This window comes from Octopus sinensis, unplaced genomic scaffold, assembly GCF_006345805.1.
Source record: "Octopus sinensis unplaced genomic scaffold, ASM634580v1 Contig16953, whole genome shotgun sequence".
Taxonomy (NCBI): domain Eukaryota; kingdom Metazoa; phylum Mollusca; class Cephalopoda; order Octopoda; family Octopodidae; genus Octopus; species Octopus sinensis.
Window position 1 is genome coordinate 32501 of NW_021834699.1, and position 13723 is coordinate 46223.

Consider the following 13723-nt stretch of genomic DNA (forward strand, 5'->3'; position numbering starts at 1 on the left):
CCGACCCAGAATTACTTGCCCTCTGTGGCAATTTGGAAATCATCATTATCATCATCATCATCATCATCATCATCATCATCATCATCATCATCATCATCAACATCATCATCATCAACATCATCATCATCATCATCATCATCAACATCATCATCATCATCATTATCATCATTATGATCATCAACACCAACATCATCATCATCATCATCACCATCATTATTATCATTATTATTATTATTATTATTATTATTATTATTATTATTATTATTATTATTATTATTATTATTATTATTATTCATATACACACAACCAGCCAGACTGTTAGAAAAGAAAAGACCCAAACAGGGGTCTACAAGCCGCCTTAAATATCAAGAACCCACCTATTGGGTTGCAGCAAGTAACCTTAGATGCCAAGATCCCTCCTAAGCTTTTAGCTGTCCATAATAACACTGTTTTCTGGAGCTGTACGAAACTGGGTTTTCTGCCTATGTCCTCTCTCCATCTGTTCAGACCTTTAGGGATAGTTTCCAATGCTCCTATAACTACTGGGACGCATTTTACCCGCACTTTCCATAGTTTCGGTAATTCAATGGCTACGTCCTGGTACTCTGCTATTTTTTCTATGGATGGAAGCACTCCTCGTTGGTTACGACGATGATGGTTCCGGTTGATCCGAATCAATGGAACAGCCTGCTCGTGAAATTAACGTGTAAGTGGCTGAGCACTCCACTGACACGTGCACCCTTAACGTAGTTCTCGGGGAAATTCAGTGTGACACTGAGAGTGACAAGGCCGGCCCCTTGAAATACAGGTACAACAGAAACAGGAAGTAAGAGTGAGAGAAAGTTGTGGTGAAAGAGCACAGCAGGGATCACCACCATCCCCTGCCAGAGCATCGTGGAGCTTTTTAGGTGTTTTCGCTCAATAAACACTCACACGCCCGGTCTGGGAATCGAAACCGCGATCCTATGACCGCGAGTCCGCTGCCCTAACCAGTGGGCCATTGGGCCTCATTTTTTTTCTATACTTCCCATATTAATGTTTTCATCATTTGGGACCGTAAAGTCGGTTATCTGGCACTTTCTATTCTCTTTATCTTCTGCTACCAAATCAGGCCTTCTAGCTTCTATTACTGTCAGTCTGAATGACGAACTCCCACAACATCTTATATTTCTTACTTTCTAATACTTTTCCAGGTTCGTGTTCATACCATTTGTCAGCATGTTAAAAATCCTAGATGTCCACACAAATCCCAGTGGATTACTCTACCGAAGATGTCATATATTTTCTTGAATTCTTTCTGTGACGTCATGCTATATTCAATTACTATATGAGAAATGCCTTCTTCCTTTGATTTGCATAGGCTACATTTGGAATCTAATTGGTTTTTGTATATCTTGGTGTTTATCCAATTAGTCCTTAAAACTTGATCCCGTGCTGCTACTAAAAATTTCTCCCATTTTAAACTTCCTTTATGCAACCGTAGCCATGTCTCAGTTATTATTATTATTATTATTATTATTATTATTATTATTATTATTATTATTATTTTATTAAGGTCTCGAGCTGGCAGAGTCGTTAGCGTGCGGGGCGAAATCTTTGCGGTATTTCGTATGTCGCTACGTTCTGAGTTCAAATTTCACAGAGGTCGACTTTGCCTTCCATCGTTTTGGGGTCGATAAATTGAGTACCAGGTGAGTAGTGGGGTCGACGTAATCGACTTACCACACACCAAAATTCCAGGCCTTCTGTCTAGAGTAGAAAAGATTATTACTTATACATAAACGTGTGTTGTTGTTGTTGTTGTCTATTCTGCTTCACTTACCAACGCATGTTCTCCCATTGAAACGGAAACCTCGACGACAGAAACATCTGTAGGATCCTGGGGTGTTGATGCATCTCCCGTATCTTCCGCACACATACTTCCATCTGCACTCGTTTCTGTCTGGAAAAGTAAAACAAATTCATTGCATGGATGTAACACTTATGTATCATCATCATCACCATCCTCATCATAACCATCATCATCATCGTCGTCATCATCATAATCATCATCATCATCACCACTACCACCACCATCATCATCTTCATCATCATAATCATCATAATCATCATCATCATAACCATCATCATCGTCTTCGTCATCATCATCATCATCACCACCACCACCATCATCATCTCAATCATTCTATCATCATCATCAACATCCTCATCATTACCATCATCATCATCGTCGTCGTCATCATCATCATCACCACCACCATCACCACCATCATCATCACCACATCATCATCATCATCATCATCACCATCCTCATCATAACCATCATCATCATCGTCGTCATTATCATCATCATCACCATCATCTTCATCATCATTATCATCATCATCATCATCACCACCACCACACCATCATCATCTTCATCATCTTCACCATCCTCATCATACCCATCCTCATCATACCCATCCATCATAACCATCATCATCATCGTCGTCCTCATCATCATCACACCACCATCACCACCATCATCATCACCACCACATCATCATCATCATCATCACCATCCTCATCATAACCATCATCTTCATCATCATAATTATCATCATCATCATCAGCAGCATCACCCCCACCATCACCACCATCATTATTGATATTGATGTTTTGGTTGGTATTATTCTTCAGGTGGTACGCTGGGAGGATTGTAAACAAAAACCACTGAAACAGTGGCGGGAGGGGAGCGATTGATGTGATCGACTAACCCCCACCGCTAAAATTTCAGGCCTTCTGCCTACAGTAAAAGGGATTAATATTATTATTATTATTATTATTATTATTATTATTATATTATATTATTATTATTATTATTATTATTGAGAGAGAGAGAGAGCAGTACTTGTCATCAAAGTGACACTAGGGTAAAATATACGAAGCCCAGTATACCCATCATGACTACCCGTTTGATAAGGGTATACTAGGCACATGTTTCACAACCACATGTGTGCCACATGATGATCTCATTTCAAGATAAACAGCACATGACCTTGCAGGTGGGGCCCAGTTGGAAATGTCTTCAGTTGGAGTAGCCCATCCCGCTCAAAACGTCCCTAAATAAATTGTTTAAGGATGTTGAACAAATCACTCATGTTTCCAAAGGTGAATTATCCAAACCTCCAAGAATGCCTCTCAACACGTGGCTATGATGCTCCCCCACTACTTCTGCTCATGATCAGAGATGCACAAATCGTCAGCCACTAAGGGACATGCTCAAACTGGTTAAGGTCAAACAAATGACAAGCAAATCTGTTGTACTGAGCAGAATATGTGCTGCAGCCCAAAACTTCGAATCAGTTAAGATCAGAAACCATGAAAGCCACTGTCAGGGCATTTATTATTATAATTGTTATCATTATTATTATTATTGTTATCATTATTATTATTATTATTATTATTATTATTATTATTATTATTATTATTATTGTTGTTGTTGTTGTTGTTGTTGCTGTTGTAGTTGTTGTTATTATTATTATTATTATTATTATTATTATATTATTATTATCTCCCAGCCAATTGCTTATAGATATACGTGTGTATATTGTTCTTGTAGCTGCTGTTTGTCCTTTACTTACAAACACATGTTCTTCTATTGAAATAATAGCCCCGTCTGCAGTAACAAGTAAAAGAGGTTCCTCTCCTGACGCATCTACCATTCTTCCCGCACCGATTCCATCTGCACGCTCCTCCGACGGCTGGAAAGCAGAACAGAAATAACACAATTATATATAACAATCAGAATCCTTTCAACATCATCATTATCATCATCATCATCATCATCATCATCATCATCATCATAATTATCATCGTGGTCGTCGTCGTCGTTAGCAGAATCGTTTGCACGACGGTAAAAATGTTTGGCGGCATTTTGTCCGTCTTTACATTCTGTGTTCAAATCCGCCTTTCTTTCAGGGTCAAGAAAACAAATTTATTGCGCTTAATTGCATGTATATAAAACAGATGCATTATTTGGGGTTGGGTCAATGTAATAAGCACCAGTTATACACTGAGGTCGATGTAATCGACTAGTCCCCTTCTCCAAAATTTAGTGAAATTATTATTATTATTATTATTATTATTATTATTATTATTATTATTATTATTAAGTGAGAGAGCAGTGCATACCATCAAAGTGACACTGGGATAAAATATACGAAGCCCAGTATACCGCTCATGACAACCCGTCTCACAAGGGTACACCAGGCACATGCATCACAACCATATGTGTGCGACATGGGGATCTCATATCAAGATAAACAGCACATGACCTTGCAGGTGGGGCCCAGTTAGAATTTTTGTACCATCCTCATCATCATCATCATCATTGTGGTTGTTATTATTAAGGCGGTGAGCTGGCAGAGTCGTGAAAACGCCGGACAAAGTTCTTAGCGTTATTTCGTCGTAACGAGTTCAAAATCTGCCAATGTCGACGTTGGAATCCATCGTTTCGGAGTCGATGAAATGAGCACCATTGAAATATTAGGCTCAATGTAATCGACTGACCCCCACCTGACCCTAAAATATCAGGCCTTTTGCCTATTGTAGAATAAGTTAGATGCACCATGTTCTTTTAACAGAAGTCAGACCTTTCTCAGCTCAGTTGCTGTGGCAAAGGGATTACATACATCAAAATGCACTCCATCTGATCAAATATGGTGGAAGGAAGACGAGACGATACGACGCTCATTTGCATATATTACAATATAAAACAGGAAAAATAAAATGGAAGAAATAGCGATGTCTTTCTTCAAAGGATTGTGATACGAAAGAAAAAGGAAATTTGAAACGAGACCATTGGATGTCATATTTGGATATAAAATAGAAAATATCAAGAAAATATTAGGCCTTATCTACACATAACATCCGGAGAGAACTGAACACATGTTCTTACCTCTGCACCTTCCAGGCGTGCCGGTCCATCCTCTGCAGCATCTGCGACAGGTTGTAAGGATTCTCCTGGAAGCTGTACTGTTAAATGAGAGAAGGATAGAATAAAAGGATATATAACCAGAAGGATATATAACACAATGATGGTAAGTTCAGACAACCACACAAACACATACATACACACATACAAGTTACACTTTCAGAATATACGACTGTGTAGTCTGAAAATGCGATTATCCTAAATAAAGTGCTTTTCACATTGAAGGCTCTGATGAAGCTAGAGCATGATATCCTGGTACTCAACTAATCCTCCACCACAACCTACATCAGAAACAGCTGTTAGCCAATGAAGTGCGTTACATAACCTTTGTTTTTGCCGGTGCCATTTCTTTGCTTTCTCTTACCATTTTACACTTATCTACAATTGAATTCTGGATCACACCTAGATTGAGTTCTACACCATATTGTTATTTTCGCTATGCCCAAGCGAAATATTAAGATATTAATGTGCGAGGGTAATGAATACTTTGTCATCGGTGGATGCCGTAATATTGAAAGTTTACTCTGTATAGAAAATCCGGAAAGGTGGCTTCGTATTTACCGGTATTTTGTACACCGTCTCAAAAACCAGCACCAGCTTCTTCGGGCCCTTTTGTAGGTCACGGTTTTATAACATCTCACTCGACATATTCCCCTGGAAAAAAAGAAAGAAGGAATATATAAGTGTGTGTGTGTGTATAAATATATATACATATACATATAAACGCATATAACACTATAAAAATAAAATCCCTTGAAGGAATGGGTGGGGGGTTCCAGAGATATAAAAAGACGAATATACAAAGAACTGACTTGCGATCGCCTTGGAAACAAGGCCACTACTCAACGACATTAGATCACTAAGTGTCGATGTAATCGCCATCAGTGAAACTAGACTTTCCGACCGACATGCTTTCTTGCCATCTTTCGCGGGATACGAGAAGTATTTATCTCCATGTCAACCGGGAATCGGAGGTTGAACGGCGGCGTTGATCCGTAGGGGCATGGATCTCAACATAAGGACTATCTTCCTGGATCCAGAAGGAGAGATGATGGTCCTGGATGCGAATTGTAGTGACGGGGGTACTTACAGACAGGTACCTGTTTATACTCCGATAGAAGCAGGGAAGCCGTATATCTTCAGACATCGAGAGGTATTCCTAGGAATGCCTCGAAATTTAGAGTTAGTGGGCAACTGGTACGGTGCCTTAGAGATACAATTGGACTGTGTGGGTCTAGCGAATAGAAAGCGGATGGTAAAAGCCTGTATGGGGTCAACCAGGTCGTATTTTGATGAGGAACGGGGTTCTATAGGCAAGTAGATTAACGTTAGTAGAAGTTGTTAACCTAGATAGGCTTAGAAGGCAGGGATCCGGTTACTGGAGGCTGAAAGCGTTGCTCCCAAAGTGCCAATCCAACAGAGACCGAATTAGACAATTAACTAAGATGGCGTTGATGGGGCTAATCGTCAACAACAAATGATGGTTGGCGTTAGGTAGGTTTATTAAAGCATTAGTGGTAGAGATGGATAAAACAGAAGGGAATTTAGTCAGTAACTTCGAAATGGCGCTTTGGAAGAACATTGCAGCTGACCTGCTTGCTGCAAGATTAGCTCTGGACCATTTGCTCAAAGATAAACACGAAGGTTGCCTTGTCAGATCTAAGGTGCACTCTGTAAGAGAAGAGGGAAGGAAAGCCCCATAATGGGGGTCGAATGACAGACGCACAACGTCAAAGCAAAGTCACTATTCAGTCTTTGGTGGACCAAAATGGGCGCAAGGAACTCCAACCGGAGAAGATGTGTGAGGTATTTCAAGATCCCTTTGGCAAATGTGTGGAACGTAAAGATATCCAGAACGTAGGATGAACAAACGGATTAAGTCGATTATATCGATCCCAGTGTGTTACTGGTACTTATTTAATCGATCCCGAAAAGATGAAAGGCAAAGTCGACCTCGGCGGAATTTGAACTCACAACGTAACGGCTGTCGAAATACCGCTAAGCATTTCTCCCGTCGTGCTAACGATCCGCCTTTGTTTGACAGCCTTCTAGTAGATCTGCCAGAACTGCTACCGTAACTGGTACCAGAACAGGCCATTTCCCAATTCTGTGAGTCTAGGAGCGGTGGCACTGCTAAAAATGGACCCAAACAAGGGAGATGAAATAGAAAACTAGGTTCATAACGCTGCTGAACACAGACATCAAACTTTCGAGCAGGCTGTTAGCAAAGGGGTCGGCGCTTATCATCGAAGAACTGCTCCCACTTGGAGGACGGATTCGGATTTCAGCTAAGTTATTGGTAAGGATCAGCCCGCTGCTTTCTTCCAACCGGGAGGGACAGGCATCTTTGCTTAGTCTAGTGGCCATAGCGAAAGAGGTTGCCTGGTGGACCTTGCTGAAAGGGCTGAAGACAGACACTTTCCTCTTTACCCAGAATCTCAAAGTGAGGGTAAAGAGGGAAGTGCTGCCACCTAGCAATTTTGTTAAAAGATGGGTGAATGTAGCTCGAATGGCCCTAGTGAATGGTCTTTCTAGAAGTACGCGCCTGTACATTAAGGGCACATGAAGTGAAGAGAGCATACACCCTAGATGTCAGAGTGATCGTTGTTTTTGTGGGGTTTCAATGAGCAGCCCCTTTTGTGTAAACCCTTAGTGGCGAAAAAAGAAATTATTATTATTGAGTGAGAGAGCAGTGCATGCCATCAAAGTGACACCGTGGTAAAATATACGAAGCTCAGTATACCCATCATGACTACCCGTCTGATAAGGGTACCCCAGGCACATGCATCACAACCATATGTGCGGGACATGGTGATCTCATATCAAGATAAATAGCGCATGATCTTGCAGGTGGGGACCAGTTAGAATTTTCTTCTGGTCGAGAAGCCCATCCCACTCCAAAGTTCACTGAATAAGGGTTGTTTAAGGATGTTGAATAAGGGTTGTTTAAGCTATATTTGACCCGTCGCTCCGTTCTGATTTCGAATTCCCCAAAGTGCACTTTGCTTTCTTCCTTTCAACGTCGAGAAAATAACAGACTAGGCTCTATGTAATCGACTCGCCCTCACCTCACCCCAAGCTGCTCTTGTGGCAGAAATTTGAAATCACACTAATTATCATTATTATTTGAAACAGTTTTATTTGGGCCCCTTCAGGTTCGTCGCTCCGTTACAGGAATCTGGCTTGTTGAAGATTGGCGCAACAGAACCAGAATATATCCAGAAAGTTGGTGGAACATCCCAATAGAATCAGCAAACAGGATTAAATACAGCGGACCCTATATTGATGCAAGGATCAGGAAAACAAGTCAAGTACTTTTAGGAGAGATCGTCTGCCCAGTCGTATGTCAATATCTCATCGTATTAAAGAAGCGAGCTGGCAGAAACGTTAGCACGCCGGGCGAGATGCTTAGCGGTATTTCGTCTGCCGTTACGTTCAGAGTTCAAATTCCGCCGAGGTCGACTTTGCCTTTCATCCTTTCGCGGTCAATAAATTAAGTGCCAGTTACACACTGGGGTCGATAAAATCGACTTAATCCCTTTGTCTGTTCTTGTTTGTCCTCTCTGTGTTTAGCTCCTTGTGAGTAGTAAAGAAATAGGTATTTCGTCTGCCGTTAGGTTCTGAGTTCAAATTACGCCGAGGTCGACTTTGCCTTTCTTCCTTTCGGAGTCGATTAAATATGTACCAGTTACGCACTAGGGTCGATATAATCGACTGGCCCCCTCCCTCCAAATTTCGGGCCTTGTGCCTCAAGTAGAAAAGAATATCTCATCATATATTAAAGAAAAAGAGGGATCTATGGAGAACTGTTTGAAAAAATACAGTTATGATATACAGGCTATGGGTTTTCATTTCTACCTACTGACAGAGATGCACTGGGCTAAGTAAAAACAGATCGACATAAAAACTACAAATGCTGGGGTAATTCAGGTACCCTGAGTCCCTTCTGTTGCAATCGTTAGGGCCAAGCCCCACCTCACCCATTGCTTCCCACATATGCCAGGGGCCCTGAACAGAGCTACGGGCTCAACTCCTCTCTTTTCACTAAAACACTTAAAACATTCACACGAAGATAGACACGGTCCGATTATTTAATAAGAAAAAAGTAAAAAACCACAAGAAGCCCCGAAGAGGAAAGTGGCGATGTGAAACCGGGTGGAATGAAGCATTAACTTACCGAGAACTGGACACAGCAAGGCTTTCTCCTTCGGTTGTTGAGTTTCCAGAATCAAGCGTTTCGCTAGAAACCGACGTTCCATTATTCAGTAAGAGACTCTCAGTCGCTGCTTCATCTTCACTCTCGGAATCTGCTTCATCCGCTGACTCCTCCAATTCCGCCGACTCGTCGTCACCCACTGATTGTCCTCCATCGTTTGATTCTTCATCCGCTGACTCGCCTTCATCCACTGACTCGTCTTCGCTCACTGACTCGTCTTCGTTCACTGACTCGTCATCACCTACTGATAGTCCTCCATCGTTTGAGTCTTCATCCACTGACTCGCCTTCATCCACTGACTCGTCTCCGTCCACTGACTCGTCATCGTCCACCCATAGTCCTCCATTGTCTGAGTCTTCACCCTCTGACTCGTCTTCATTCACTGACTCCTCTCCATCCACTGACTCGTCTTCACCGTCCTCTGACGACTCGTCATCCACCGGGACTCCGTCCTCCTCTGATTCCTCTCCACCCTCAGACTCTCCTTCATCGCCTGATTCTTCTCCACTCTCTTCTTGCTCTTCATTCTCCGATGAAACATCATTTACCGACGGGTCTTTGTCGCCTAACGTCACATTCCGCCCTTCACTATTCACTGACGGTCCTTTAGTCACAACTGACCCATTATTCACCCGTTGTCCTTCAGTCACCCAAAGACCAACGACGAAAAGAAATAAGAAAAGAACGAGATTCTTCATGGCTGTTGTTTTCTTTTCGGTGCTTCGCCTGTTTACTGACACACAGACAGCTTCTAATATCAGAAGAAACAGATTTGGTTAGTGCAGAACACAGAGTATAAATGTCTAAAACTTCTTGTTTGAGTTGTCTTGTCTTGTGGTGGTTCCTGCAGCGCAAAGTCTTCAGTAGCGGGAGTCACAGCAGCAGAGTCCCGTTGCACAATCGGCCTGGCTCTGTCACATCTCGACCAAGACACTCGCATTTATAACAAATTACCTGCCCCCTCCTCTGCAATTCCATTGGCACCAAAGAAGTGTTGATGTCATCGAATCCGGGAGGTGAAATCGAAAACGACGGAGGTCCTTTAGCTTCTATTGTCCAGCAATAAGGAAGCAAAACTAATTCATTGTCATGTAAAAGATGGCCGGTGAGAACAGACAATCACTTATGCAAAACAAATGCACAAAACAGGAACCACAACCACGACCATCACGGTTAGGTGTGTGTGTGTGTCCAATACACACACACACGTATAAACGAATACAAATAAATATGTGTGTGTACGCGTATCGGTGAGTGAGTTTTTGTGTGTGTGTGTGTGTAAACAAACTCGTTTTTCGACTTCTTTTGCATTGAAACAATATCGATGCTGTTTAACTATATTACAATGTTTTCTTGGGAAAGTGTGTTTCCGCCTCTCTCTCTCTCTGTGCGTGTGTGTGTGTAGGTGCATTGTTGCAAGGTGAGTTCCCATAGAGCGGTAACTTGTTCAATTGCCTTCAAAGACTGTCTCGGGCTGACGAAAACCTTGACAGTCATTTTCTGACGGAAGCTGAAACGAGCGAGTCATTTATAAATATGTGTATATGTATATATATATATATATATATATATATATATATATATATATATATATACATACATACATATAAAATATATATATATATACACACACACATATATATAATATACATACATACATATATAAATATATATATATATATTATATATATATACACATATATATACATATATATATACACACATATATATATACCAATATATATATATATATATATATATATATATACACAGATATATATACATATATATATATATATACACACACGTATATATGTACATATATATCTATATACACACATATATATACACATATATATATATATATATATATACACAGACATATATATATATACATATATATACGCATATATATACATATATATATATACGCATATATATATGCACACATATATATATATACACACTCATATATATATATAGACATATATATACGTATATATATATATACACATATATATATGCACACATTTATATATATACACACTCATATATATCTATACATATATATATACACACATATATTATACCAATATATATATATATATATATATATTATATACACAGATATATATACATATATATATATATATATACACACACGTATATATGTACATATATATCTATATACACAATATATATACACATATATATATATATATATATATACACAGACATATATATATATATACATATATATACGCATATATATACATATATATATATACGCATATATATATGCACACATTTATATATATACACACTCATATATATATATAGACATATATATACGTATATATATATATACACATATATATATGCACACATTTATATATATACACACTCATATATATCTATACATATATATATATACACATATTAATATACACATATATATAACTTAGAATAACTTAGAAAGGTTTTGGCCAGTATTGGCCCAGGCCATGTCTAACTTATTAGCACTACCTGGCGAAGTCTTTCAATTCAGGATTTGGGCACCAAGGCCGATTCGAGCAGAGAGTTATTGTTTGCGGAGACATATCCGGGTGTGGGTGGTTTGTCCGAGACTGTTTGAAGGAATTTGTCCAAAGACTTCTTGAATTTTGTGTGGTCAGTTTCTGTTTTGACGTGTCCTGGTGTAATGTTGAAGAGAGCGGGTCCAATTGAGGTGAAATAGTTGTGCCCTATTGTCGTTATGTGATGCGATTTAGATTTTTGTTGTGGACGGATGGCACGTGGTCCAAGCCTGGGATGTATTTTGAAGGTGATGCCAACATCATTCGGACAGTGCTGATGGTTATTTTCCACATCATACAGATAATGTAGCGTTCACGGCGTCGTTGGAGTGAATACGGTTTCAGCTTCTCTAGTCTACCCCAGTAGTCAAGGTCTGACATGCCATCTATCATTTTTGTGATTGACCTTTGGGGAGCTTCAATTCTCATAATATTTTGTTTTGTGTAGGGAGACGACAGTGGACAGCAGCATTCAAGGTGGGGTCGGGCAAAAGTGGAGAAGAGAAGGATAATAGTGTGGGAATGTTCGTCTGGAAGGTTCCGAGAATCCAGGAACACATTCTGCGGGCCATGTCAACTTTGCTGCTTATATGTGTAGCCCAGCTTATGTTGTTGTCCACTGTTACTCCCAAGTCTCTGATGTTGTTGGATGCCATGAAAATTTCTCCAGAAGGAAGAGAGTAGGGGAGTTTCAGAGCGTCCTCCCTTCCAAAGTGGATCAGTTCGAATTTGTCTTCATTTAGCAACATGTTATTCTTTTCCGCCCATTGGACACAGCCAGTAGGTCTGACTGAAGGTTATTCGATCATCCACGCCATTGATGACCTTCTGGAGCTTGGAATCATCAGCGAAGGTTCTGATGTTACTGTGTTTGATGGTGTCAGTAATATCACTTATGTAGATGATGAAGAGAAGTGGGCCCAACACAGTGCCTTGTGGGACACCACTGCTGACTTTGGCTGGGCTGGATTTGGCTCCTTCGACTACAACATGTTGGGTTCTGTTAGACAGGAAGCACTTGATCCACTGCAGAAGCTTTCCAGTGACACCAATATTGGACAGCTTTCTCAGAAGGATCTTATGATCAACCCTGTCAAAGGCCTTGCTGAAATCAAAGTAGATGACATTAGTGTTGGAACCCTCTCCCAAGGCTCTCAAAATGTCATCAAAATGATGCAGTAGCTGCGTCAGGCAATCTCTCCCATTACGGAATCCATCCTGGTTGGAGTTCAGCATATTATGACTCTCAAGGAAGTGAGTCATGCGTGATCTCAGCACTCTCTCAAATACCTTAATGATATGAGAGGTGAGAGTGAGATTGGACGGTAATTCACGGCAAGCGATTGTTTCCTTTTTTGAAAACTAGGACAACAGACTGGGATAGAAGGTCTCTGGTATATATCCAGCATCCAGTGAGTTCCGCCACAGTTTGGCTAGAGGGGTGCAAGTTGGTTTTGACACATCTTCAAGACACAAGCAGGGAACCTATCGGGACCTACTGCTGAATTATGCTTCATTTCCTTTATTGCTGCTAAGACATCAGGAGCCCCAAAGGTTATGTCCGATAAAGTGTATTGGGGAGTAACATCACTGATACAGCCCAGATCAGTCATATCAGGATTGCTGAAAACAGAGGCAATATGTTTCTGCAATATCTCTCCCATGGTTTTGGCATTGTCTTGAAGAGTACCATTTTCATCAATCAGAGGGCCAACAGTAGAACCAGTGACTCTGTGTTTTTTTGCAAATGAAAAGAACACTTTGGATTGAGTTTGATCTTCTCAATGGCTCAGGCCTCTTCAGCGGTCGGTGGATCGCGTTTCGATTCCCAGACTGGGCGTTGTGTGTGTTTATTGGGCGAGAACACCTTAAAAGCCGACGAAGCTCCAGCGGGGCTGGTGGCGATCCCTGTTATACTCTTTCGCTCCAACTTTCTCTCATTCTTTCTTCCTGTTT

General features: G+C 40.5%; 1 protein-coding gene across 3 annotated transcripts in view; it reads right to left on the reverse strand.

Annotated features, from left to right (window-relative positions):
- The window catches only part of LOC115230983 (spore wall protein 2-like), a 12521-nt gene extending 2464 nt beyond the window's left edge, over positions 1 to 10057 (reverse strand). For 2 of the 3 annotated variants that reach the window (XM_029801081.2, XM_036499888.1), the window contains exons 1-3: positions 9153 to 10057; positions 5537 to 5629; positions 4940 to 5016 (exon numbers count right to left, since the gene is read on the reverse strand). In XM_029801081.2, the coding sequence (XP_029656941.1) occupies positions 4940 to 5016; positions 5537 to 5629; positions 9153 to 9889 (907 nt within the window). In that variant the 5' untranslated portion in view covers positions 9890 to 10057. The remainder of the gene's footprint in view (positions 1 to 4939; positions 5017 to 5536; positions 5630 to 9152) is intronic. The other variant, XM_036499889.1, reaches the window with a different exon arrangement.
- Positions 10058 to 13723: the final 3666 nt, after the last annotated feature.